The sequence below is a fragment of the Daphnia carinata genome, chromosome 6 (genome assembly GCF_022539665.2).
Source record: "Daphnia carinata strain CSIRO-1 chromosome 6, CSIRO_AGI_Dcar_HiC_V3, whole genome shotgun sequence".
Classification (NCBI taxonomy): domain Eukaryota; kingdom Metazoa; phylum Arthropoda; class Branchiopoda; order Diplostraca; family Daphniidae; genus Daphnia; species Daphnia carinata.
This window is the reverse complement of record NC_081336.1, coordinates 315,066-339,246: the sequence shown is the minus strand read 5'-3', so window position 1 is coordinate 339,246 and position 24,181 is coordinate 315,066. Positions and strand designations below refer to the sequence as shown.

At 39.6% G+C, this 24,181-nt stretch overlaps 9 protein-coding genes across 10 annotated transcripts; 5 read left to right on the top strand and 4 right to left on the bottom strand.

Moving 5' to 3' along the window:
• The first annotated feature begins 23 nt into the window (after window positions 1-23).
• Window positions 24-1,350, top strand: LOC130690412 (protein Star-like). The gene is made up of 5 exons (XM_057513427.2): window positions 24-196; window positions 264-335; window positions 409-584; window positions 663-1,100; window positions 1,162-1,350. The coding sequence occupies exons 1-5, from the start codon at window positions 49-51 to the stop codon at window positions 1,315-1,317; spliced, it is 990 nt and encodes a 329-aa protein (XP_057369410.1). The 5' UTR covers window positions 24-48; the 3' UTR covers window positions 1,318-1,350.
• A 198-nt stretch (window positions 1,351-1,548) lies between these two features.
• Window positions 1,549-5,342, bottom strand: LOC130690420 (thymidine kinase, cytosolic-like). The gene is made up of 6 exons (XM_057513435.2): window positions 5,202-5,342; window positions 2,685-2,780; window positions 2,467-2,619; window positions 2,308-2,398; window positions 2,123-2,241; window positions 1,549-2,055 (listed from the first exon to the last, which is right to left on the bottom strand). Exons 1-6 carry the CDS (start codon window positions 5,253-5,255, stop codon window positions 1,810-1,812), a joined length of 759 nt encoding a protein of 252 aa, XP_057369418.1. The 5' UTR covers window positions 5,256-5,342; the 3' UTR covers window positions 1,549-1,809.
• Window positions 2,858-4,979, top strand: LOC130690396 (ankyrin repeat domain-containing protein 27-like). Its single transcript, XM_057513410.1, has 3 exons — window positions 2,858-4,179; window positions 4,239-4,323; window positions 4,389-4,979. The coding sequence occupies exons 1-3, from the start codon at window positions 2,977-2,979 to the stop codon at window positions 4,850-4,852; spliced, it is 1,752 nt and encodes a 583-aa protein (XP_057369393.1). The 5' UTR covers window positions 2,858-2,976; the 3' UTR covers window positions 4,853-4,979.
• Window positions 5,343-6,838: 1,496 nt separating the features above from the next.
• On the top strand, window positions 6,839-12,269 carry LOC130690378 (1-phosphatidylinositol 4,5-bisphosphate phosphodiesterase gamma-1-like). The gene is made up of 20 exons (XM_057513386.2): window positions 6,839-7,131; window positions 7,226-7,381; window positions 7,458-7,759; window positions 7,824-8,152; window positions 8,217-8,665; window positions 8,730-9,111; window positions 9,184-9,340; window positions 9,406-9,587; window positions 9,645-9,822; window positions 9,891-9,971; window positions 10,035-10,238; window positions 10,311-10,573; window positions 10,643-10,886; window positions 10,942-11,056; window positions 11,131-11,279; window positions 11,345-11,477; window positions 11,545-11,640; window positions 11,702-11,745; window positions 11,808-11,918; window positions 11,990-12,269. Exons 1-20 carry the CDS (start codon window positions 6,918-6,920, stop codon window positions 12,179-12,181), a joined length of 3,981 nt encoding a protein of 1,326 aa, XP_057369369.1. The 5' UTR covers window positions 6,839-6,917; the 3' UTR covers window positions 12,182-12,269.
• A 414-nt stretch (window positions 12,270-12,683) lies between these two features.
• LOC130690418 (dentin sialophosphoprotein-like) lies at window positions 12,684-13,809 on the top strand. Its single transcript, XM_057513433.2, has 3 exons — window positions 12,684-12,781; window positions 12,846-13,017; window positions 13,080-13,809. Exons 1-3 carry the CDS (start codon window positions 12,771-12,773, stop codon window positions 13,689-13,691), a joined length of 795 nt encoding a protein of 264 aa, XP_057369416.1. The 5' UTR covers window positions 12,684-12,770; the 3' UTR covers window positions 13,692-13,809.
• Window positions 13,810-13,844: 35 nt separating this feature from the next.
• On the bottom strand, window positions 13,845-14,883 carry LOC130690430 (protein Churchill-like). Its single transcript, XM_057513448.2, has 3 exons — window positions 14,725-14,883; window positions 14,527-14,659; window positions 13,845-14,458 (listed from the first exon to the last, which is right to left on the bottom strand). Exons 1-3 carry the CDS (start codon window positions 14,866-14,868, stop codon window positions 14,292-14,294), a joined length of 444 nt encoding a protein of 147 aa, XP_057369431.1. The 5' UTR covers window positions 14,869-14,883; the 3' UTR covers window positions 13,845-14,291.
• Window positions 14,884-15,192: 309 nt separating this feature from the next.
• Window positions 15,193-17,388, bottom strand: LOC130690400 (2-(3-amino-3-carboxypropyl)histidine synthase subunit 2-like). The gene is made up of 8 exons (XM_057513414.2): window positions 17,224-17,388; window positions 16,978-17,158; window positions 16,873-16,915; window positions 16,616-16,790; window positions 16,127-16,547; window positions 15,901-16,051; window positions 15,769-15,835; window positions 15,193-15,691 (listed from the first exon to the last, which is right to left on the bottom strand). Exons 1-8 carry the CDS (start codon window positions 17,249-17,251, stop codon window positions 15,351-15,353), a joined length of 1,407 nt encoding a protein of 468 aa, XP_057369397.1. The 5' UTR covers window positions 17,252-17,388; the 3' UTR covers window positions 15,193-15,350.
• Window positions 17,389-17,516: 128 nt separating this feature from the next.
• Window positions 17,517-19,811, bottom strand: LOC130690399 (forkhead box protein N3-like). Of its 2 annotated transcripts, none has more exons than XM_057513412.2 (5): window positions 19,578-19,811; window positions 19,243-19,477; window positions 18,768-19,177; window positions 18,293-18,704; window positions 17,517-18,225 (listed from the first exon to the last, which is right to left on the bottom strand). In XM_057513412.2, exons 1-5 carry the CDS (start codon window positions 19,662-19,664, stop codon window positions 17,882-17,884), a joined length of 1,488 nt encoding a protein of 495 aa, XP_057369395.1. In that variant the 5' UTR covers window positions 19,665-19,811; the 3' UTR covers window positions 17,517-17,881. The 2 variants fall into 2 exon arrangements, with proteins under 2 accessions (XP_057369395.1, XP_057369396.1); XM_057513413.2 differs by having other exon boundaries at window positions 18,293-18,701; window positions 19,578-19,810.
• Window positions 19,812-20,223: 412 nt separating this feature from the next.
• Window positions 20,224-24,050, top strand: LOC130690437 (uncharacterized). The gene is made up of 10 exons (XM_057513455.2): window positions 20,224-20,352; window positions 20,413-20,615; window positions 20,679-21,082; window positions 21,147-21,361; window positions 22,395-22,553; window positions 22,630-22,770; window positions 22,840-23,000; window positions 23,065-23,472; window positions 23,541-23,715; window positions 23,778-24,050. The coding sequence occupies exons 1-10, from the start codon at window positions 20,300-20,302 to the stop codon at window positions 24,022-24,024; spliced, it is 2,166 nt and encodes a 721-aa protein (XP_057369438.1). The 5' UTR covers window positions 20,224-20,299; the 3' UTR covers window positions 24,025-24,050.
• The last annotated feature ends 131 nt before the right edge of the window (window positions 24,051-24,181 follow it).

Genomic DNA, 24,181 nt, shown 5'->3' with positions numbered 1-24,181 from the left:
CCGGATCAATTTTGTTTTGAGCAGTGACGGCACCACTTTTTCCCCGTGATGAGGCTACTTCTTAATAATAGATTTTATCGCCAAGGATCGTTTGTTGTTACTGTTGTCTTCATAACGTTTGCCTTCATTTTCGTCATCCAACACAGGACCAATACACAGTCATTTGGACCCATTTCTGGGTCCATTCGCGATTCCGGTAATCTAACAATTTCAGTTACGTCAAATTTTGAATCAAATAATAGAGAGTTAATTGTTTTCAACAGAATACAACCTTTTGGATCTAGAGGAAACTGATCCGAGATTCGCTGCCTTAGCTGCAGAAAAATGCACAATAGGTAAATCAATTGCCATTCGATTCAATTTTACGTTTCCTTTGAAATTTGGCTGCTTGGGACGGGCGATCTATAGAACGGATGAACGCGGATCAGTTGCAACAAGACCATCCTTGCGTCATTGAAACAATTAGGAAACGTTACCTACATCCACCGGCGGATATTGACGTCCCGTACAATTTAGTGGCACCTAACAATGCGGATCCGTCAGTTGGGCAAGCGGCTAGCATACTGAATTACCTGGGCAATAAAGTAGGATTAAATTCAAAGTTCTGGGATTAGCATTTCACCTGTTAAACGTTAATAACGCGACATTATCTGGTTTTTCAGACAAAAGGATTTTTTATCGAATGTGGAGCTTTGGATGGTGAACATTTAAGCAATACGCTTTACATGGAACGAACAATGCAATGGGGTGGGGTACTCGTCGAAGCTGATCAAACATCATTTGGTAAATTGCTATCTCGTCGACGGAAATCTTACGCCCTCCCCGTTTGCCTCAGTTTGCAGCCGTACCCAACTCAAGTCACTTTCAAAGTGGCGTATGCCATAGGGTCCGTTCAAGAATCTTTAGATCCAAATCGGCCGATGAAAACAAATTCTGATGGACACGCATCAAAAGAAAATATGCTCACTCTTCAATGTTTCCCTATCTATTCCATACTGTTGGCCATTGGCCAAACTCAAGTCGATTTTTTCAGCCTTGACGTTGAAGGTCATGAACTCAGAATCCTTAAAACCGTTCCGTGGCACAAGGTCGATATCAAGGTATTTAATCGAAATAATTTACCTTGTGAAGTTATAACTTCATTTGATTTGTTCACGCTAGACGTTGGCCGTAGAGTGGGACCATGTTGGCGAAAAACCTTTAATCGATTACATGGGTCCACAAGGATACTACGTCTATGGCCGGAATAAAATCAACGTTGGCAACGACCTCTTCTTTGCCAAAAACGTTTCGTTCCATGTACTCCATGACGCCTAAATCCATTCACCGAAAGAAATTTAAAAAAAAATTGCGTTTATTTGTTATCATTAATTTTTAAATTATGGTTACCTGTTTGTAAACGACAGCTGCAGAAATGGACTGTAAAGAGCAATCTCAGGCTAAAGATGTTGCATAAATTCCAGTCAAGGACATCCTGTAAATCATACTTCTTTCGTCATTGTCTAAATACTTGTGGAAAATTCAGGGTTTTTTCTTAGCCCCAAAGAATTCGGCATTCACTTTATCTATTGGCATGTTAAATTTCAAAATAAAACGGCTTACATGATTACTGGTAAAAGGAAATGAATACCTGCGGCGATTGGCCAGCAGCATCTAAAAACTAAAATGAACTTGCAAATTTTCATGAGACTCGTAAAACAAAAAGCAAAATGGCGGATCGAAGAAATATGGGGGAAAGGGAGGAAGAGCAAAGACAACTACGTCATGCCACATAAAACTCAAAACGTTTTTCCTTTCAGAAGTTGTGAATTAAACATTTTCCTTATCAAAGGAAAGTATTCGATTGACTCCTACAGTTATGTGCTTTGTCGGGCTATTGTTTACTTTAAGAGGAGATTTGGTATTTGAACGCTGGTGCATTTGGTGGAACGGAGACGACATGCGGTTGCCATGGCAGCAGTCTACCGCCAAAGATTCGTTATTGGTCTCGCTATATTTGCGATAACATTCACGGCAGACGGCCATGTATTTTTCAGAGCCTCCAATCAGCTCCACCTATACAAAATAAATAAATAAATAATAACAGCAGACAGAAGTAATGAAACGACAACGCTGAACTGACCTCTGTTTCGGAACCAAGGCGTTGAGTAAAAGCGGCTTCGCCGTAGCAATGCATGCAAACGGCTGTTAGTTTGACGACATTCTCCGCCAGTGGTACCAAATTTAAGAAATTGCCGAAACCTATCACGAAAAGCAATGAGAACAGTTACATCAATCACATTTTAACACATTCGAATTTATGATTACCTGATCGTTGGTAGGTTCCATCCAAGGCAGCAACGACAACGATTTTGCCAGCATTCGCCATCATTTCGGAAAACTCGACAACATCGGGAAACTGTAGCATCAAATATTTTGATTATTTGGTTTGTTCTAGTTCGTAACAAAATAATTAATTTCACGTACAAACTGGCCTTCGTCGATCCCAATAACGCTGCAACTATTTGCCAGGTGCGTGATAGAGGACAAGGCGGTTGCGGCTACTGCTGCTCGACTTTGCTGATCGTGAGTAGCAACTCCGTCTCCGCATTTGGCTTCATACCGCAAATCCTTGGCATACTGATAAAATGAGAAAATGTCGTTCACTATTGGATAAAAATTTAAAAAAAATTATGGTTCATTACCTTGACAATCAAACATTTGTGATTGGCTACTTCATAGCGTTTCAGTCGACGAATTAATTCGGTTGTTTTGCCCGAAAACATAGGCCCAAAGATGATCTAACACAACAACAAAAATAAAAAATTAGGCACACTGATGCAAGATTGGCAGTAGTCGATAGTCAGTAAATAAGACTGCCACAATAACAACAACGTCGGAAATGAGTGACTGAAAGATTGGTGTTGACACAGAAAATTTGTCATTCGATAACCCGTCAACGTTGGGAAAGGGTGTTTTTAAAATTTTAATTAGAAAATGGAATACGACGAAGATTTGGCAAGTAATCCCTTCTTGAAATTTTTCCAAGAAAATTTTACTATTTTGTATGAAGAAGCTGTCAAAAACCAGTGGATTCTGTGCATCCCCTTGGCAAATACCGTCTGTCATGATAACCTAAATGAATTTTACGTTCGTCAGCACATAATTATGCAAGTTGGAGAGGAATTAAGAACACTGACAAATGACCTGGTTGAAATCAGCAATGATAGTTTGCACGTAGGTTCAATTACAGTTCAAATCCTATTCCAGGAAACTATCTACACAAAACTGGGAAAAATCAAAGCATTTTGTATCCACAAAGATGACCCAAAAATTTCAAATGTCAAAAGCCCCACAATACTTCAAAAGAAATCAATACGGGATTCCATAAGGACGGTCAAGACAGCCCTGAATCACTATTTGAAAGCTGATCAAGATTTTTCCATGCCTGAAAAATTGAATGAATGTTTAATCGAAATCAAAAACTACATTTCAAGCCTTGATAGAAGAATCTCAAGCTGTGTTGTTTGTAATCTTTACCCTCAGTTGATGGACATAATAACTATTCAGGCCAGCACAGCAGATGCAAACCTCAACAAAATCAGAAGGAATAATTATAACACTACAGTGGAAGATCTAAATCTCCCCAAACAATTCCAACCCAGTCTTGTTATTGCACTTCCAGAGCTGGAAAAGTTACCAGACCAAAAGCTCGTGGCTGATAAGTTGGATTGCCTACGCAAATCACTCAATTTGTTGACCAAGACAGATGTTCCAGCTGAGCTGGATGCAGACAACCTCTTGGCACTCTTCAGTTATCTCATTCTCAAATCACAAGTGACAAATTGGACAGCACAATTGGAGTTCATCAAACTGTTTCACACATCAAGCCTCCTGGGTGAAGATGGATACCTTATCTCAACATTAGAGGCTGTGCTTGATCACCTAAAACAGAGCAGTTGGGATAACAAGCAGAGTTTCACAAAAAATGTACCAGACATGCCATTATTGAGAGCTGCTTGTTTGGGTAATACAGATGCTCTTACAGAGCTGCTTTATAGTTCTAAATTCGAGTGCCATCCTCTGTGTTCTTGCCGCTCTTGCGGATTACCGAGGGTAGTCGATGTTTTAGGAAGCGATCCGAAAGGGTGGACGGCTCTACATTATGCAACTTATTACGGTCACAGTGATGCAACGCAGGTAAAACTTTTGGAAATATTAGGACAACATGACTTTGCCCAATTTTTGATTTACTACAGGTTCTTCTGAGAACGCATTTCCGCGATAAAGTTCAAATAATAGATCTCCAAGGTCGGACGGCTTTGCACTGGGCTGCTTACAGAGGTAAAGATTTGCGAAAATTAAAGCAGAATCCTCTGATCCTGAATGTTAAAATATTATCGTTATAGGATTTCAAACGTGCTTACTGTTATTGTGTCACCAATCGGGCTGCGATCTTAATTATCGAGATTTCCAAGGAAACACGGCTTTCCATTTAGCCGTTCTGAATGGACATGAACCGTGCGTCAAGGCTCTTTTATACTACTCTGAGCAAGCTCACTTTCGACTCGATTACGATGCTATGAACTGCAACGGTGACACTGCAATGCATCTAGCGGCTAGATGGGGTTATACCAATATTGTTCAACTTTTGCTGCAATGGAAAGTAGACTGCAGAATTTTTAACAAGCACAAACAAACAGCAGCTGATGTTTCGCAAAATGTCAAAATCTCACAACTGATATCAAAGTTCAGTGATTCTGAAGGAAAACAGAATCTCAGAGAAAGATTGGGCAGTAGCAGGTTCTGGACTGGCATCACTCGCCAACTTTCTCTTAAGGGAAGACCCATACCACTCAATCTAGTTGAATAATTCCTAGTTTGATCTTACAAAATTGTGTAAATTGCTTTTGATTTATGTTTCCTATCAATTTTAAATTAATTTTAGGGAAATTTATCCTCACAACCTCATGAACAATAAACATCGTTTCCTATGACAATTACCACTAAACCCATATCAGGCACAAACATTGAAACAGAGATTCTAAGGAATGGTAAAGGAGATTTCCGAAGTATCTCTGTTTTCTAGTTATGCAGCAGTCACCTTCTACTTGCACACCCACAATATCGGTCAAAACCAAACGCAATCCTACATCCCATGAAGTCATAATTGATTGCCTTGTATGAGCTATTTAACAAAGAAAAAATGTTGGAAATCTTACCTGGATCTGACCTTTTGGTCTGTGGAAATGGCAAGTTCCGTGCGAAACAGACATTTTCAGATCTGAACAGTGCAAATTGACAGCAGGCTTGCCAGAAAATGGGACGAAACAAAAAAAGAAATCTGTCTCAGAGCACGAAATTTTCCCGCCGAAACTGATGTTAAGGTAGAGCGACGTTGCCGGTTTGCACCTCCATTTGATAAAAAGAAAAAGAAAATTATATTTTGCTATTTACTGTGTTTTAATGGCTTGCATAATACAAATCGATTATTGACTTCTATAAATTAAAAATTAAGCTGTTATTCTTTGGGAATACGTAATGATAAATATTTTCGTTGTTCTGTTCGTTCTCTTTGGATGGAAACCATTTGTTGATTACGTCTGACTTCTCTTCATCATTAGGATTCCGATTTATTGCTCTGGAAAGTAGTTCCGTTCCACTTCTAATTCAAGATCTCCGTTTGCTTGTGGAAATCCATGTAGAAATAAGTCTTGGTCAAATTATCTTATCATGTCTTACTCGTCGAAAACGGCACTGCAAGCGAACACCATCTGCCGTCGAAAAAGAAAACAAAAACAAATGTTATTCAAGCCCTTAATTTGAGGGCGGAAAAAATAATAAATAAATAAATTTCACATTTTCTTTATGACAAACGACAGTAAAAAGAGCTACGGCATATAATGTTAAAGTTGCTGTTTTGTTAACTTTTCTGCAATGAGACTACAGCCCACCGCCATCAGACAAGCGTTCGAGGACGTATATTCGTTTGTAAAGTCTACAGAAAATGTTGCGTAGATTACCCAATAAGTATTGCGATTTAAATGAAACTGTTGGCATGGAAACTTCTCATTGTCGAACCCTTAAACCGGTTTGGAATGACACAACGCTCTCCAGCAAAACAACACGTCTATGAAAACCTTCCTACTCCTTCTCCAATTCTGGTTTTGTTGCTATGGCACTTACGACGAGACTGTCTCAATTCTAATTAATTTCTAAATACCGAATAGCAACAACATATCGTACCATCAAGTGTTGATCGTCCCATTTTCCTGCTTTTATTTTGGTAGGTATTTTTTGATGGCCGGAAATGTGAACATGTGGGGCTTTCACTGTGGTTGCAATGACAGATTAGTCTGCTTACTAAAGAAACAATGTTACAAGGTTATCCTATCTTTTTTCAGAGTAACAAACAAACCGCAACCGCAAAGCTTTTCAGTCAATCCTGTCAACCCACATCTCTGACTTAGAGTTAAACTTGCATATTTAAGGTGTTGTAGACTTGCATTCCCCTTAATGGGAGATTCAAGCAGGTCTCAACATTTTGCTTCTCCTCAAAGAGCTGCAGGGGAAAACCTTGAAAGTCGTGCTCGGATCCAGGAAAACATACCATTCTCCTCCCGGCAACACACAGTTGTTGATCATTTATTTATATTTTCTCTTCATTCGTCTCCATTCTCCTAAAGTGAAGTGTATCAGCGGAATTCTCTGCCGAAAATCAAACGGGAGGAATCTATTTTGCATCAACCAAAATCCTAGGTGATTTACGTTCTAGTTTGGTTAATGATTTTTCAATAGAGAATTCATATTTACCTGTTGTGATTGATAATGAGCAGTCACTATTACCTGGCGGGAGTTCCCCACATGACAAACTGACACTTTTCTACCAAACCCATTACGTTTTGTACTTCAACTAACGTGGCCAGTAAAGCGCCATAATGTCGAACTTCTGCAGCAGCGGGCTCGATGGGGAGCCAGAATTGACGTTTGAAGAGTTGGAGAATTTCATTTGTCAACTAGAAATCGGCACAGTTGTCACCAAATTCTTCAAAAACAAACAACCTGACAAAAGGAACCTGTCTATCAAGAGAGAATCACGCCAAGTTGTTTGGTACAAAGAAATGAGCAAGAGGAATGCCTACGAAGGAATTGGTAAAATTATTATACTTACGTCGCATTTGACTTTGCAGCTGTTGAAACCAGAAGTATAAATTTCTATTTGATTTTTGATATTCAAAATATTCAGTGGATTTGAGAGAAATTAAAGAAATTAGAACTGGAAAAAATTCGAGAGATTTTGAACGGTGGGCGAGCTTACCAGAATATGCCAAATTTGAAGATAATCGATGCTTTGTCGTTCTCTATGGCCAAGAATTTCGCTTGAAGAGCCTCTCCGTTTGCGGTATATCACGTTTTGACAACTGTAAAAAACAAAAACAAGTGTTAATCAAATTTTTTTATAATGCTTCCTGAACTAGCCATTTCCAAGCAGGATTGCGACCGTTGGGTGGATGGACTACGGTACCTGATCAGAGACACCATCAGTTCGTCATACCCACTTCAACTGGAACGATGGATATGGAAAGAGTTTTACAAAATGACTCCCGAAAAGCCGACCATCACCTTGAAGGACGTCAAAGCCTTTCTACCCCAAGTCAACTGCCAAATAACGAAATCTCGATTGAAAGAAGTGTTCAATGAATCAAACAACAGATGCGTGGGTGAATTATCCTTTGATGAGTTCGCAACTCTCTGCAATTTTCTTACCTACGACGGAACAGTACGCAGACGTCCATCACAACATTTGATTCATTCCTAACAATCTTACTATTTCTTTTTAATAGATATATCATACTTTCTTCCAAATATTTTCTTCTGATGGGATGATTATCTCGCTGGAAGATTTTCAGTCATTCCTGGCAAAGCAAGGCGACAGCGGTGCTTACCACGACAGCGACATGGTGACAGCGACTTTTATGAGGAATTTCGTGCGAGATCCTCGTCGTTGTAACGTGGCTGATCAAGACTACGATGAAGGATTCTTCACGGCAAAAGAATTTATGAGTTACATGTTTTCTCATCACAACGAACTATTCGATCCTGCTCATAAAACGGTCAACCAGGACATGACCCAGCCTCTGTCTCATTACTGGATCGCATCTTCCCACAATACGTAGGTCATCTCACTTTCATGTTGTTTCTGTAATGATGTTAAAAGATCTACAAAAACAATGAAGGTATTTGACGGGCGATCAGCTGAAAAGCCTTTCAAGTGTGGAGGCTTACGCTCGTTGTCTCTTGCAAGGCTGTCGTTGTGTTGAGCTGGACTGTTGGGACGGCCCAGACGGGATACCCATCATCTACCACGGACTGACAATTACGACGAGAATCAGTTTCCTTGACGTTGTCAAAACGATCAAAGAGCACGCCTTCGCGACATCGCCTTATCCCGTCATTTTGTCCATCGAGGATCACTGCTGTCTCGCTCAACAAAACAAAATGGCCGCCATTTTCGAAGAAGTCTTTGGCACGATGTTGCTAAAGACGCCATTGGTCGAACAACAAACCGATTTTAGCATGCTGCCTTCACCACACGATTTGCAGAGGAAAATTTTAATTAAACACAAGAAATTACCTGAAAAATCCAATGATGCCAACTCGCAGGCGATCGACCGTCCTGAAGACAGTAAAATCCTAATTAAGAAATTGATTTTATTAGTGCTATTTAATGCCATCATTTGTCGATGCAGTTAGCGATTCCGATATTTTGAGTTCGGAGAAAAATGGAATTTTGTACTTGGAAGACAAGGCCAAACGCGAATGGGTATCTCATTTTTTCGTGCTCAGTGACGCTAGAATGTACTACACGAAATTCAGTGCCAAAGAGAGCGAAGCAGAAGAAGAAGAAGAGTTTGACGAAGACGACACCATTCCCACAACTTACCAGCCAATACCGGAAGGTGTCCCAGAATACGAGCTGCATTTCGGGGAGGTCTGGTTCCATGGTCGATTGGAAGGTGGTCGAATTCGTTCCGAAGAACTTTTGAAACAGTACGGACCCTCCCTTGGTGACGGAGCATTTCTAGTGCGAAATAGTGACAATTTCGTTGGTGATTTTTCCTTGTCATTCTGGTAACAAAAATTGTTATTTAATTTTTCTCAATTCTATATGGAAATGTTTGATTCTACTTACATTTTTGAAAGGCGTCAAGGAAAAGTGTATCATCTTCGAATTCGCCGACCGACACGCAGTGGCAACGATGGGAAGCCTATGAAAATGTATCAACTTGAAAGCGATGTCTATTTCGACAGCTTGTACAGTTTAGTCATCCACTACAAAACGAACCCACTCAAAAGTCCGGTACAACTACACATCCCAGTGTTGCGATTAAAGGACATCATTAACCTTTGAATTGAAAATCGTAGAGTTTCAGCATTGTTTTCGACCAGCCTATACCACAACCAAGTACCCACGAGGGCAAGATCTGGTACCACCCCACCAAAACACAGGCGGAGGCCGTGGAATTACTCCGCACTATACCAAAAGACGGCGCATTTCTAGTGAGACCAAGCGATAAAGATTCGGGCACCTATTCCATCTCGTTCAGGTTTGCGTGCACACAAAACAGCCACGAGGATTTATCTTAAATCGAAATTTCTAACAGGGCGGAAGGGGAGATTAAACACTGTCGTATCAAACAAGAAGGTCGGTTGTTTATCATTGGAACGGCCCAATTTGAGAATCTCGAAGATTTGGTCAAGTACTACGAAACCAGTCCCTTTTATGGCGAAGTTCGCCTACGCATGCCGGTGACGGATAATATGGTTTATCAAGAAGAAGAGGTAACTTGCATCGAATTCTATTGGCGAAGAGATGATAACCGCAGGTTTTACTGAATGGCTTTAAACAGAATCCTAACGTGATAGATGAATCTATTGCATCGGACCAGCCTAGTTACATCGTAACGGACGCGTTGATGGGACCCATGGGCGTAATTATTTTTCTATCACACGTTCGCGGACTCAACTACTAATTTCTTTGTTTTGGACACAAGATATCGGTGAGAGCTCTGAAGAGTTATCAAAGCCACGAGGACGACGAGCTAAGTTTTCCGAAAAATGCCATCATCAAAAATGTAAAGAAAGTCGACTCGGTTTGGTGGCGGGGCGACTATGGAGGACGCATGCAATACCTCTTTATTGCTAACCTGACGCAAGAAATCGATTATGAAGAAGCTAAACGATACGAAGAAGAAAGTGTAAGACAAAAGAAAAATGTTGCTAATATAGAAATTTCTCTAAATAGTTGTTACCTGTCTCTGATAACCCAGTCTGCAGATGGAATAGCACAGGGCTTGCAGAGTAAAGAGAGTTTCGACGTGGCCGGTGCTGAGGTGGAGTTCTTGAAATTGCAAGCGTCATTGGTAAAGGAACCATCATCCGTTTCCATTGGTAACAGCGAAGGCGAACACGTCGTTAGTAAAGCTTACGCACCCGAGTGGCTGCTTCGTGTGAAACTAACATCGAAAACGGAGGTCCTGGAGTTGGGTGTTGAATCCAGAGATGAAGCCCTTGCCTGGGTGAAGGCTATCTCGTAAGTCATAATCGTCGGTGGTAACTTTCCTGCAATTCAAAATAATAATAACAATTTTAATATTAAAAGGAGCGTCAGCGGTGAATCACTGGATAACCAGGACAACAATCAAACGATGCACAGTGAAACTGAACGCAAATATGGGATCGCGAAAGCACTGTCAGACTTGGTCGTTTACTGCCAAGCAAAGCATTTCAACCAAGAGCGAATTCTGCAAGAAGGTCGCAATCCCTGCCAAATGTCATCCTTTGCCGAGTTGAAAGCTGAAAAGCTTATGATGCTAGAATCGAAATTCTTTCTTTGGTATCATCAGGTAAATTCAGTCCTAGATACAAGTTATAAGAAATTTAATGGCTAATGTCTATTAGATCATGCTAAGCCGCGTGTATCCCAAAGGCCAAAGAATCGATTCAAGCAATTACAATCCAATGCCATTTTGGAATGTTGGCTCCCAAATTGTGGCATTAAACTACCAAACACCTGGTATGTCAACATTAATTACGAGAAACAAATAGGAAACCAAAGTTTTAAATTGCGTCTTGTTTGCTGAACCCTAGACAAAAACATGCAGATCCATGAAGCCAAATTTTTGCAAAATGGAAAATGTGGCTATGTTTTGAAGCCGAGTTACATGCGCAAAACATCCGACTACAATCCCGATTATTGCTCTGTGCCTGACGAGACTCCAGTTTCGCTTGTGATTAAGGTAAAATGTTAATCTATTACACAGATTTTGGCCCCACAATAAAACACAATATAATATTTTCAAAGATCATCGCTGCCCGTCACTTAACAACACGCCACCTGAAATCCCGGCGAGGTGTTATTAGCCCTTTTGTGGAGATTGAGATTATTGGCTCGCAGCAAGATATGATCAGCAACAAATACACCACGAAAACTATACGTAATTATTAGTTATTCTCTAATATCAAAAGCATCCTTAATTCCTATTATTGCGCTATTTCAATTAGCCGACAATGGGTTCAACCCATTTTGGGACGAGTCTTTCCAGCTCCATGTTTTACGCCCGTCTTTAGCTCTTTTACGATTCGCCGTCTATGATTCGGGTTAATTTTCGATTCTATCTCAAAGAAAACCAAACGCTAAACTATTTCTATTTTTCGGCAGATATGTTTGGAGAATCCTGTCTTATTGCGCAAGCCACATATCCCGTAAGGAAATACAAACAACTAATGATTTTGATTTGTTCTAAGCCTTGTTTATACTTACATAGCTTCCCTGCATTCGTCGAGGATTTCGGAGTGTTCCGTTAAAGAATGCTTTCAGCGAACCCCTTGAAATGTCGGCTCTTCTCATTTTATTAGACCATCAAAAGAGAAAAAAGGTAATCAGCTTAGGAATTCTTGAATTCAAATAGAGACGTTCCATTACCATTATGATTTGCTGAATTATTAGGAATCCTTCAACATAGTTAGCAGTACAATTGTGTTGCAAAAGATGCGAACGGACCGTTTACGTGATTTGCAAGTCCAAATCACCGAGGCTGAAGTGCGTGGCGATGCAGAGGCGGTACAGGCTGCACGGTCGGAATTCCAAGAAATTGAGTTGCAAATAGTGGAGGAATTTAATCGTTTGGCACATTATTAATCAAAAGCAAGAGTAATTTGATAAATCAGATTGCAGTTATGAAAACTATGATATACAGGATACATTAAACTTTGAGAACAAAAATAAACAGCATGTTTCTTTTAAACAACAACGTTCTGAACTCACAAAAATCTTTTATCTGAAAAAAATGAGAGAATTCACCATCCTTCAGAACACCATGACGTTGCCATACTTTGTTAAGTTTCTTAAATATTATGTTAATTGTTATTAAAATACACATAAATATAAGATATTTTCGGTTAACAAACACATAACAGAAAAGAAAAAATTTAATAAAAAAATAACAAATAACACTAATCATTTAATTTATGATGAAAGACATGTGCTTTAAGGAAGGGTGACAAAAGGTTAACTAAATATGCCCGCGAATTGTACCCATTAATGGCGCCCGCCAAATTTTAACAATGCGCCTAGCGTTAGCCAAAGGGGATAATGGCTAGTATAAAGCACCTCAAGAAATCCAATGTGATCGTCAGTTGCCTTAGAGATTCCAGCAAAGTATAAGTCTATTAAGATTTGTTGCTTTGCACTTACACTGCACCAACCTAGCTTTCGTTGTGTATTCAAAATGTTTCTGAAGTAAGTATTAGGTGTTGACTCCTTTTTTGCTTCGTTATTAACTAAGTGTACTCTTCCAATGTAGACTGTCCATCGTCGTGTTGCTGTTGAGTATCGCTTACGGTGCTATGGGCGCCAGCGTTGCTGTCAACGTTACCGATGCTGAGATGTCTGATAAAACCACAACTCTCCTCAATTCAACTATGGCAGTAAATGCAAGTGAAAACAATCTTAAGGCCCGTCAGGTCGACTTGTTGGTAAATATTGTTTAGTTTTTCTCATTGATGTCTTCAATTGATGAAAATTGTTTGCGATGTAGCAGTTGAATGTCTCCGATGCTTCTCTGAATTCGACTGTAAATACGACGCATTTGAATTCATCATCGTTGATGGACACACGTGAATCTGGCGACGATGGGATAGTTCTTGGTTCAGGCAATTCTTCTGATCCTAGTAATTCATCTGAGTCGCCGTTGTTCCTTGAGCTCAACTCCACGACTGCCAATACTGCGGAGGCGGATAATCTTACCACCCGGGCCGTTGCAGTTGATGAAACACACAGCAACTCTAACTCTACCAACAATGGAACAGTCAATCCTTGGTCCGCACTACCGTTGTTCCGCAACTTAAACTCGTCTTTGCATAACTCTTCCCTCCGCAATTCTTCCGATGCATCCAATTCGTCTCAGTCTACTCGTGAGGTTGGATCTCCTAAACAGTCCATTGACTCTGGTGCTGAAGAGGGTTTGCTCGATGACGAGAATTCCAGCAATGGCACCGAGAAAGCTGATCACCTACTGAACGACTCCAGTGACAGTGGAGATGATGATGAAGACGATGGAAAAGGATCAACCAAGAAGCCTTGCACAACCGTTTCCTGTTTTATTAGCCGCGGTTGTAGCGATACATCTTGCTCTCAGGAAGACAACTGATCGGTCGACGGAGATCTGATGGGAGCCAAAGTGTTCTACTTTATGTCTACGTATGTAAAAAAAAATTAAATGCAGTATTATTTTAATCTAATGTGCAGTACACAGTATTTTAAAGCAATTCAATTTTCTCGTGATGGTTGTTTTCAAAACACGTTGGAGATTTCGATGGGCTATTTAACGAAAAATCTAAAACAACTTGTTTTAAATATCGTCAAAAATAATTTAATGGTTCAGGGAAGAGATGGTTTGTAACTAGTTTCACCTGAATTAAGGCAAGAAATCCAATTTGATTGCTTGTTAAAGGTCATCTCAACTTTGTACAATTGCTTTTCTCGAGTATCAACAGCTATTTAAAAGCAATGGACATAGTGAATTAAGAGACACAGAAGTTTAACACAGTAACACACTTAAGGTAAAATGTGAAAATAAGAGTGAAGAAATAGTAACAATCTTGAAAATATTTAATAATCTCCCAATTGCCTACTTCAAGTGATGTGATAATCATTGTTATTTGCAGTCAATAAAATGATCATCCTGCTTTCTTAAATAAATGGGACCAAAATCAATTTTTTTAACATGTGACATTCAAATACTGATAATTTAGAAAAAGTCAAAAGATGCTTTACGAGGATCATCAGGAAGGATACTTATGGAATCTTCAGCGACGCCACATAATGCACAGTCCATTTCATACTCTTGGTAGTCACCCTCAATCCAGAACTTGTAGTTGTGAATGGATATGACATGTTGGCAGGTACCACAAACATCTAAATTGAAACAATTATCTGAAATTGGATATCTGTCAGTCAACGGGAACTTCTACCAACTAACTTACGTTCAAACACAATTACTTCGATTCCACTATCTTCTGTCACAATCTTGTTCAGCACTTTAACTTGAACTGACTGGCATAGACAGCAAGCTTTCAGATTTGCCATGTAAGCTCCTGAATCCAAACACATTCTATCCTGTAAATTATGGTGCCACTTTCAGTTATATTATTAAAGATTTAAAGTTAAGTATGAATTAATACCCTGTTGGGATATTCCTCTTTCAGGCATTTTTCACACATGATAGGCAACAAAAAGCGATTTTTAAGCCAAAAGCAGAATGAGAAGGGTTTGGCTTGTTTGTTGTGGAAATAGAAAATGTAGTCTGCTAAATAGTTTGCTGCCATCTAACGAACACATATGTTATTTTGCCAAACCATGCAGTAGAAGTGGTGGGGTTTCGTTCCAGCAATTGACAAATTAGTTATCCTTCTAGAGTAAAGGGCCTTTTCCACTTTTAGAGGAATAACTGGAGAAAGGATGGAATTTCGATGGAATTTCCAGACAATGAGCTTGGCAGGCTTCTTCGTGACATAATGCAAGCTACGCTATCTTGCGCGAACTTGTTCCTGGAAATTTCTCTAGAAGATAGGAATAGAAAAGTTGCCTCTGATCGATGCCAAAACACTTTATGGGAGATGTTTCTACCATAGTGTCTCAACCGATATAAATTCAGTTGTCTTCATTACTCTATTATGACGACACGGAATGGCATGATAATTCCCTACAATTCCCATGGCTGCATTTTAGCAAGAAGAATATATGCCAAATTTGAAACATCCAAGTAGGCAAATTTGTACAATCCTCACATGTTACCTGAGGATTTGAATTATGGTTCACCGAGTTTTTCAAACACATTTTCTTCTCTTGATTCGGTTTCGCCTTCACCACTGTAACCAGCTGCCAATCCTCTTCTTCCTGAATGTGCAATCCTGACAGGGGTTTCGCCAACGTGAGGTTCAAGCCCACTCCAACCGCGTTGCTTAAGGAAGTCACTACCCACAGGAAGTACGCTTAGATTCGGATTCCTATGTGAAATCTGATCACAGCTTGCACTGGAATCGTCATCAAGGCCTTCCAACGCTACGTGCCGCATTTGTCCAGAAACAAGGGAAACATCTGCCTCTTGTTCTTGGCTTAAAGCTGTAAGCGGGACGTACCCAGCCGCATCTTTATCATATATATATATAAATGGAATCATAAATAAAGCGTCGCAACGCATGCAAAGCAGTTTTTCCCAGTTGTACCTGGCAGAATTTGTCTAAAATCTGTTACGTAATCGCCCGTCCAAGTGCGCGAACTGTTCACGGCAATCTAAAACGGTCACAGGTTCGCAATTGAAAAATAATTATTTTAAAATATTAGAGAATTATCTATACCTCAAATTCATACGGTGTAATGACTGGTCGATAGAATTCTTCGTTATTTAGCAGGGAATTCTCCGGACAAGCAACTACTACAAAGACATCGATTTCCGGAAAATTGGCTAGCTTATTTGGATTCAGCTTTCCCACAACAAACGTATAACACCTGTGCAGGCGATAAAGAATAGACTGCTATACTCGCTGGAAGATATTGCTTTCGACTTCTAATTTAGTAGTTTACCTTTTGCCTGCGCTTTTGGCGAGGGATTTTATGTGTTCAATTATTTTCAGATGATCAGCCACACCCAACGTAGCCACAAGGATACCAACTAATTGGGCATCCTTAGCTTTCTCTGTTAAGAAGTAGCGTCTCCGCAGTTGCTGATTGACATTAAGACATTCTTTTTTCAAAGAGCAACTATTTGGGTTATAGGTGTAGAAAGTACATTGGTTAAGAGTGAACATTAGATTAGTTAATGTTAATCCCTCTTCACCAATGTATACCACGATGAAATTTTCAAGTGGAGTGTCGTGTGGCAACGGTTTTTGACATGTGCGTCCGGACACTGTTAAATGATCTGGCGATGGATGCAATGAAAACAGGTTGGGTTCAAGATACAACACAGTTTTTTTTAGTGTCAGCAGTTCAACCACTATTCTTTCTAAAAATGAATTAATACATGTTTATGATAAAATAAGTTTTCCAAAAAATAAAACGAGAAAAGCATACCTGCAGAATGACAATATCTCAGATCAGAAGCTATTATAAAATGATCATGTTCTGAAAGAGTTGTAGTCAACTCATCTAAAAATGGTTTTGCTTCGACATTGATTCTTTCAAAAATATAAAGCACAGGAAATGTTTCATGCCGAGCCAAACATGCTGAGCCGAAATGTACCAAAGCCTAATGTTGTTGAAGACAAATACAATTAGTTTCTTTTTTTTTTTCAAGGGCAGGTTGGCAACCATTGTAAAGCCTCAGTTACCTCTGCACCAATATATGTAGCAGCATGGACATCAGCACAACAACTATAATTTCAGAGTAACAAGATTGATGTGGAAACCGTAAAAAAAACAATGAATAGTATTACCTTCCATATGTAGTATCACCTAGAATATGAACTTCAATCTTGGAAGCCAATTCTATTTTAAGTGCGACATCGGGAGCATCGTTTAGCAGTTCATCAGGGAATTGTAAAGCGATTTTTTTAATATCCAGCTCTTTAATCCATAAAATTATTCTATTAATATCATAGATTTCTTCCAGAGTTCCTTCAGAACAAAACATACAGAATTATTGTTTCAATGTGGCATTGGAGATGTTTATATTGCTTTACCTTTACAGCTAAAGGGTGGTGATAACATTATTTAGGAACTAAGAATTTCCGCTGCAACGTAGCAGTCCAAATAACTGACTTAACAAATGAAACCCACGTGGAAAATAATTCCACTCGAAAACAACATTTATACAAGGTTCAACATGGCTGGCCCCCCAGCTAATGAATACGAAGTTACATTTTTCGGCATATGGCCACGGCGCTAGTGTACACACAGACTCTACACAAAAAGAAAAAAAAAAAAAAACAACCGACAGATAATATATTTTATTCCTGTACAAATGAAACCTTCATTGGCCAAAATGTCTCTATCGTATATTCATATATATAAAGAACATTTTCATCAATTAATAACAAGGAAGACTAGTCGCAAACCAACTATAAGCCCAAAAGAGAAAACATTCAAAACAGACAAACATGACGTAAAAGTTCTCTCTGCACTTATATGCATAAGGACGTTAAGACATCTTATTTTAATTACATGACGGCAGAACTTCTGCATTGGGCGCGTCCGGTTGATTCAAATCAAACAACATGAAAAAGAAACTAATTCCCGAAAAGTTTTTCCTTTTGTCATTTACTATTTTATCTAGGCTAGGGAGTAGATATTGCTGAGTGCCAAATAGTGATTAACGTGCGGTCAATACATACGTAATGATTATCTACATTTAGCGCGGCCCCTGCCTCGGCTTTTACCCCGGCCTCTGGCGCGAACGCGGCCATGTACATTTGATTTGTTTGTTGCTGATGTTTTTTTCAGCTTGACGGGCCTGGGACTTTGACTACTATCGTATGATATAGGATCACTACTGCTGATTTCAAGTTCACGCACCATATCTGGAACGTGTTCGGCCAGCTTCTGTTCCATCGCTCGTTCCCGTTTCAACGGTCCTACGATACTATGGAGTTTCCGGGGTAACGGTTTGACCAATGGCCGAGGGCTAAAACTGTACGTGTGGTCATCCGAAGGGGACGATTGACAACTCGATGATTCATTTGTCACTTTACAAATAAATAAGAGGTTAAAATTATGAGCCAGACCACACAAGAATTGCACAGGAATTGTTACCTCCACAGTCCAATTCGTTGTGGTTGTTATTCATCACATGACTTTGTCCCAATGTGAGCATGGCTTTGGCAGCGCTCACTTCCACGTCAGGATCTTCAACTGTGTTAAACGCTAGTCTTCGACTCAGGAACGGGAAGAGTTTGGGATCGGGTAGGTTAGCGTTTGAACGAATAGAGGAAGACGAAGGCGGGGAAATTGTTTTGTACGTTTGTTTAACAGTGCCCTCCTGCGGCACTGGAAGATCTTTTGTTTTGGTTGGTAAGGTAGCTACCAAACTTACAGGTGAAGCAGTTTCCTTCATCAAGTCTTGAATCAGGTCTGCTTTAATGTACGAGACTTTGCAAAGGGACTGGATCAGTTGGGGGCGATGCTGGGGATCCACCATCCAAAAGGATCCTTTGCTTAGGTTCTGCTAAAATTATCGAAACAAATTGCGTGAGTGGCAAACAGAGACAATTAACTTTAGACAACTTACCAAACCACATTCGACTTTGTAGAAACATTTGTTGAGCGACAGGTTGTGTCGTACAGAATTTTTCCATCCGACAGGAGCATTCCGGTAATAGGGAAAGTGCTGAGTTATCCACGAATAGATATCCCGAACAGGTAGAGCTTTAGAAGGTGATGATTCGATGGCCAAAAATATCAATGTGGAGAACGAATGAGGCGGTTTGCTTGACGATTCGTCGCCGTTATTCGAATGAAGCGATATTTGGGTCGGTGACGGTTGAGGTGGTGTCGCATCCGGATAGCTGAGATTACTACCATCCCAACTGCTTTCTGTCTCATCACTTTCTGTTGGAGGGGCTTGTTCAATCGATTTGGCAACAGGCTTTTTTTCCATAATAATTTTCTTCTGCTCAGCTGCAGCTTTTAAGTTGATGCCTAGACATTATTAGATATCTAGATCCCAGGAATTCAAAACACAGTATTTTTTAAAAATAACAGACTCTGAAGGAGGTTGGTGTTCTGAAGCCAAGACAGGGAGGTCAATTCTTCATCCTGTGCAGAACTCTTGTTGTCACTACCACCTTCAATGACTCGAACCTCAAGTTGATTAACTGGGGTGCACACATTATTTCTTTCATCACAGCTAGAAGTAAGGCCATCTCCATCAGCCAAAATATAAACCTCATGGCCCTGTACAATGCACACATCTGGATGGTTGTTGTTATCAGTCAAGTCCTACAAAAATTAAGAAATCCACAGCACAGTTATCAATTTGTTTACTATACTGAAGAATTAAAATCTACAGAGTTTCAAAAACGTATGCTCAGGTTGGTACCTGTAGTCCCAAAAGAAGTGTGCCATTTTCCGGTGTCTGTAAGTAAATTCTCTGAGACCGTCCTACTAAACGATTGCTCATTTCCATACTCGTAATTTTAATCTCCCTCAAATTGTCTTGTTCATTAAACAAACGTATATCTCTTGTCTTGCTATTTTCTGCACGTTCGCTCCAGGAAGCCTACAAGATATCTAGCCTGAGACCGTCAGTGATTTTCAATAAAACTAAATTGTGGATTTTTTTTTTTTACAAGCACGGTGTGCTGTTCAAGATCACCCATGGCAACCGACAGTTTTGTGATGCACCGTTGTCGCTTAAAGAACAGCAAGAACATTTTATAAATTAATAATGAATTATGAAATTTTTTTTCTGAAATGAAGAACGAGTATACGGCTAGAATTTCTTGTCATTATGAAGCAATAATCCGCATTTGGAATCTCTGAAAATTTACATTTCCCATTTAGAAAACCCGCTTACCTAAAATTTGGTACCTCGTATTGTTTTTCACCAGTAAATAATACCAGCTTTAAAAATATGTATTCAAATTTTAAGCTTTTCTCGTGCTGAGTGATGCCCATCACTACAATATCTATAACTTAAGTTATTTAAGTTTAACTTACGATTCAATCTTTAAATATTTGACAACTGTGGGTTTCGTTCAGCTACAGACTTACAGTTGTTTACATATTTCAGCCGAAAAATCTTCAGAAGTTCGATGAAAAATGTACAGGTTTTTGTCGAGCAAAGTATTTGCACCTTCGATATGGAGTCGAGGGTAAAAAAGAAGTAAATTTTATTTTCATTCATATTATCACATTTGCTGTCCGAAAAACAGGAAAAATTTTCCTGCAGTTGTACCGTCCTCATCATTTCATGAAATTAGGAAAAGCGGATACGAAGACAAAAACAGAAAGAAAGTTTCTGCACGACAGGCGATACGTGATGGTTTAAAAGAATTGAAACAAGAGATAAAAAATTGGACGGAAGAAGTCAAAGAAGGATATACCTTTGATCCCATCATGGGAATGCCTCTTCCTGGTAATCTATCCTATTGATCGATTTTCTTTCAAGTGTTTGTAAATCAAACTTGATGATTTTTAGGGGAAGTTGATGTACAGTGGTGTTTCAATGAAAGTACAGATTTTGAAAACTGGGTTGTAACATCTGACAGTGATCATAATGAAGGGTACAGTACATCTACCTTATGTGTAAGTCCGACAGGTAAAGGACTCTTTTCTGGTAATCTTTCAACACAACTAGTCAGAGATGGAAAAGTTAAAAAAGCTGGCTATTGCAATTTGAAATCCATCCGACCTCAAAAATCATTCAAACGGGATTCTTTCCATGATTGGAGTGGCTATACACACCTTGTTATGAGAGTGAGGGGTGATGGAAGAAGTTACATGATAACCCTAGGAACCGCCGGCTATTTTGATGTTAATTGGAACGATCAGTTCCATTTTGCCCTCTATACACGAGGTGGTCCTCATTGGCAAATCTCTAAAGTAATCAAAATATATTTCACTAATAAAATGGTTTCTGACTTATTCTTTCTTGTTGAATGGACAGATACCCTTCTCGAAATTCTATATGACTAGTAAAGGGCGCATTCAAGACGTACAGGAACCCGTGCCGCTAAATAGAATCACAAGTTTTGGAATTACTGCTTGCGATAAGAACAACGGCCCATTCAGGTTGGAGATTGACTATGTGGGGCTTGAACTGGATCCCTCTCACAAAGAAACTTCTGCTTATGAGCAGTATAAAGTGCCGTATTTTTATGCTGGATACTAGATGCCTGTTTTGTTGTTGTAAATATTTTATGAAAAAGAAAACTGCCAATACAACGATGGCTGTTCTACTCTGAAAATAAAAACATACGGGTATCGAAGAGGGTAACATAGCTAGATGATTAGCTGCCAGCATCCATGAACCTAGTGGCCATGGGCTTACGAACAACTTACAAGCTACGATTACTTCTTCTCTACCTTCAGTTTGTGGGTCGATCTTCAACATGTAGTGAACCTACTACAGATCGATGAAACGTCTGTAAACGTGTAAGTGTATGTGTGTGTGTTTTTCTATTGTGGTGCCATTTAGCCACCTTTATTGTAGGCTCTTCTTTTTTCTTTCTTCTTTCTTGAAGGCGTTTTTATTTGTCATTTGGTGTAGATGATGTCCGAAGAATTTTGCGTCCGATGAGATGAAGAATCTTGCCAATCCGTTGTGATGAGTGGGTGGGTGGGCGGAGCGTGGAGGGAAGGGAGGGCTTGGAAATTGGAGTTGGCGGGATTTGAACCCGGGACCGACAGAATACAAAGCGTGGGTGATAACCACTGTGCCAGGACCGCACATCCCAACCAAATTTTGCTTTCTATGTTATACGTTCAATAGATACCTTACGTAAATAGTATGATAGTGATAGATGGCGCTGTGGTATAGTTTACGGCTGCTATGCTGTTTTCATGGGTTCAAATCTTTACTGTTATATTATTTTAATTTTTTTTCCGATCCACGCCATTACTTTTACCCATCTAATCTTAAATATTCTTTTATATCAAAACACTCTTTTTTCTTTGCCCATAATTTCTCTCTTTTTTTTTTTTATATAGAATATAGATAGGTAACACGTGAAGAATAGGATTACGAGATCGATCGAATTGCCGTCTGCTTGTCAAACGTGTAGTAGTTTGGCGGGCTTGTTGTTTGGTTTTTAAAAATACACTAAAATAATTAAGTAATGCAGAGTAAGTATTTTGCAAAGAAAATCGACACGATCGTCAAATAAGTATTATATTGCAATTCTCCTGTATCTTTAGATAACTTTAATCTACGAATGGGAACGCCACGATTGGTAAATTCCCAGCCATGGCTAATGCGACCCGTTGCCAACCTGAATTACTTTCCGAATAATTTCAACAATCAAACGGGCTATGGATACGTCCAACAGTACTCTGCTGCTGGTGTCAATTATCGGTACATTATACTGTGCATGAATCTATAACAGTGAACCTTGCTTGAAAGTATATGGTTTTGAATGATGCAAAAACAGGGCCCCTGTATATCAGAATGTCCATCAGCACCTTTCACAGGAGGATTATCAGCAACCATATGGTACTCAGTTAGTTAACTACATGGAGATACAGGATTCAGCACAATTGCAAAACTCTCAATGGTCGCAGTCAGATTATTTGTATGCAACAACTCATGATCAAATCACTAGATGTTTTGCAAACTAGATCACTTTGTTTAAACAATATAGTCAGTATCTCGAGGAAAGGGCCAGTCGTCCACAAGTGCATTCCGAGTCCAGCCACCAACCCTTGTCCAACCAGATTGATCATTCTGCAAGATTTTTACAAAGGACTGGAGCCATTGCACCACCATTTATCCGTCAACCGAAAGTTACAGCTCATAACAAATGTAATTAAGCGTCTAATTTTGATTCAGAATTAACGCCTAACTGAGGAACAAACTTAAAATTTAGACAACTCCAATACCTTTGGCTCGACATCAGGTGGCTACCGTCAACAAACTCAAAATCGTTCACAAAACGCTAAAGTCCCTCGTAAGCAGAATCAGCCAATGGCCATGTTACCCCCACCGAAGCCAGTTCATCGTCGTGCAGATCAGCCCGTGCAAAACTCAACAAAGAAGCAAAAAACTTGCATGGGATCACGAATGGAAACCCAACAAAAAGCTCAAACGAAACCAAATCAGCTGAAGCAGAACGACAACAAGACACAGCCGACACAACAGAGCATCATTACTAAGAAAGAGCTGTATTTGCATGTGGGTAAAGTTGAACGCGATCGTGCGTTGGTTGGAACTATCCCACAACTGTTTAAGTGGCGTTCGGCTCGGCACAAATTCCCGCCAATATACGAGACTGTTGGTACTGACCTCTTACATCTTCGACACGAACTAGAAATTCAGCTTTTTAAAAATAACTTTGCTTACTAGGAACAATTGACGGAAGGCAGAACGTGATAGACAAAAAACAAAAAATTGAAGATCAATTTGTCGTCCGCAACATGAAGCAGTGGAATACTGGCTCATCGATGAAAGAGCTGATCGAGTGTGTCGTGTATTCATCCGTTCATCGCCAGGCAAAATTCTCTGTTGGGACGTGCGTCAGGTAAATTATGCACTGCTATTATCGTAACAAAACGAAGGAATTACATTCATCACGTATCACAGGATTGTCGGTCGGTACATTCCGGACAGTGAAATGTTTCATTGCCTTAAGATCCGGCAAGCCACTGAAAGTGATTTGAACCGTTTGACATGCATAGTCAAAAGCTTGGCTGCCAGGTCAGTCTACGTGGACTCTCTTTCGTCAATTCCAATGACATCCGCTGAAAATTACAAAGAACCAGAAGAATCTACGAATGACGTACCTCCAGTTTCTGTGGCTGAATCGGATTTCCTGTTCCAGCCTTACTGAAAAAATATCCCCATAGAGGTTCGAAAACAACTGTTATTTCCATTTAACTTCATTCACTTTCGTTGCTCATTTGCTTTAGAAGCATCCTGTTTTTTGTTTTTTTTTGTTTCTTTTGTAAAGTTAACCGGTTTCTTTGTTCTTTTGTCAAAAGTGTAGT

What these genes read in the sequence shown, in the direction of transcription:
- LOC130690412 (XM_057513427.2), top strand. Translation starts at nt 49, where the DNA reads ATGAGGCTACTTCTTAATAATAGATTTTATCGCCAAGGATCGTTTGTT. An exon ending in TGCAGAAAAATGCACAATAG is followed by an intron (nt 336 to 408) that starts GTAAATCAATTG and finishes GGCGATCTATAG; the next exon opens with AACGGATGAACGCGGATCAG. An exon ending in TGAATTACCTGGGCAATAAA is followed by an intron (nt 585 to 662) that starts GTAGGATTAAAT and finishes CTGGTTTTTCAG; the next exon opens with ACAAAAGGATTTTTTATCGA.
- LOC130690396 (XM_057513410.1), top strand. Translation starts at nt 2,977, where the DNA reads ATGGAATACGACGAAGATTTGGCAAGTAATCCCTTCTTGAAATTTTTC. An exon ending in GTCACAGTGATGCAACGCAG is followed by an intron (nt 4,180 to 4,238) that starts GTAAAACTTTTG and finishes GATTTACTACAG; the next exon opens with GTTCTTCTGAGAACGCATTT. An exon ending in GCACTGGGCTGCTTACAGAG is followed by an intron (nt 4,324 to 4,388) that starts GTAAAGATTTGC and finishes TTATCGTTATAG; the next exon opens with GATTTCAAACGTGCTTACTG.
- LOC130690420 (XM_057513435.2), bottom strand. Translation starts at nt 5,255, where the DNA reads ATGTCTGTTTCGCACGGAACTTGCCATTTCCACAGACCAAAAGGTCAG. An exon ending in GGATCGACGAAGGCCAGTTT is followed by an intron (nt 2,399 to 2,466) that starts GTACGTGAAATT and finishes TTGATGCTACAG; the next exon opens with TTTCCCGATGTTGTCGAGTT. An exon ending in TGGAACCTACCAACGATCAG is followed by an intron (nt 2,242 to 2,307) that starts GTAATCATAAAT and finishes TTTTCGTGATAG; the next exon opens with GTTTCGGCAATTTCTTAAAT.
- LOC130690378 (XM_057513386.2), top strand. Translation starts at nt 6,918, where the DNA reads ATGTCGAACTTCTGCAGCAGCGGGCTCGATGGGGAGCCAGAATTGACG. An exon ending in CGAACCCACTCAAAAGTCCG is followed by an intron (nt 9,341 to 9,405) that starts GTACAACTACAC and finishes TGAAAATCGTAG; the next exon opens with AGTTTCAGCATTGTTTTCGA. An exon ending in ACCATCAAAAGAGAAAAAAG is followed by an intron (nt 11,919 to 11,989) that starts GTAATCAGCTTA and finishes CTGAATTATTAG; the next exon opens with GAATCCTTCAACATAGTTAG.
- LOC130690418 (XM_057513433.2), top strand. An exon ending in CCCGTCAGGTCGACTTGTTG is followed by an intron (nt 13,018 to 13,079) that starts GTAAATATTGTT and finishes TTTGCGATGTAG; the next exon opens with CAGTTGAATGTCTCCGATGC.
- LOC130690430 (XM_057513448.2), bottom strand. Translation starts at nt 14,868, where the DNA reads ATGGCAGCAAACTATTTAGCAGACTACATTTTCTATTTCCACAACAAA. An exon ending in AAGAGGAATATCCCAACAGG is followed by an intron (nt 14,660 to 14,724) that starts GTATTAATTCAT and finishes CATAATTTACAG; the next exon opens with GATAGAATGTGTTTGGATTC. An exon ending in CGAAGTAATTGTGTTTGAAC is followed by an intron (nt 14,459 to 14,526) that starts GTAAGTTAGTTG and finishes GTTTCAATTTAG; the next exon opens with ATGTTTGTGGTACCTGCCAA.
- LOC130690400 (XM_057513414.2), bottom strand. Translation starts at nt 17,251, where the DNA reads ATGTTATCACCACCCTTTAGCTGTAAAG. An exon ending in GGTGATACTACATATGGAAG is followed by an intron (nt 16,916 to 16,977) that starts GTAATACTATTC and finishes CTGAAATTATAG; the next exon opens with TTGTTGTGCTGATGTCCATG. An exon ending in TTTTAGACAAATTCTGCCAG is followed by an intron (nt 15,692 to 15,768) that starts GTACAACTGGGA and finishes TATATGATAAAG; the next exon opens with ATGCGGCTGGGTACGTCCCG.
- LOC130690399 (XM_057513412.2), bottom strand. Translation starts at nt 19,664, where the DNA reads ATGGAAATGAGCAATCGTTTAGTAGGACGGTCTCAGAGAATTTACTTA. An exon ending in CACTTCTTTTGGGACTACAG is followed by an intron (nt 19,478 to 19,577) that starts GTACCAACCTGA and finishes TAATTTTTGTAG; the next exon opens with GACTTGACTGATAACAACAA. An exon ending in CAACGAATTGGACTGTGGAG is followed by an intron (nt 18,226 to 18,292) that starts GTAACAATTCCT and finishes TTATTTGTAAAG; the next exon opens with TGACAAATGAATCATCGAGT.
- LOC130690437 (XM_057513455.2), top strand. Translation starts at nt 20,300, where the DNA reads ATGTACAGGTTTTTGTCGAGCAAAGTATTTGCACCTTCGATATGGAGT. An exon ending in GCTGCTGGTGTCAATTATCG is followed by an intron (nt 22,554 to 22,629) that starts GTACATTATACT and finishes ATGCAAAAACAG; the next exon opens with GGCCCCTGTATATCAGAATG. An exon ending in AGTTACAGCTCATAACAAAT is followed by an intron (nt 23,001 to 23,064) that starts GTAATTAAGCGT and finishes CTTAAAATTTAG; the next exon opens with ACAACTCCAATACCTTTGGC.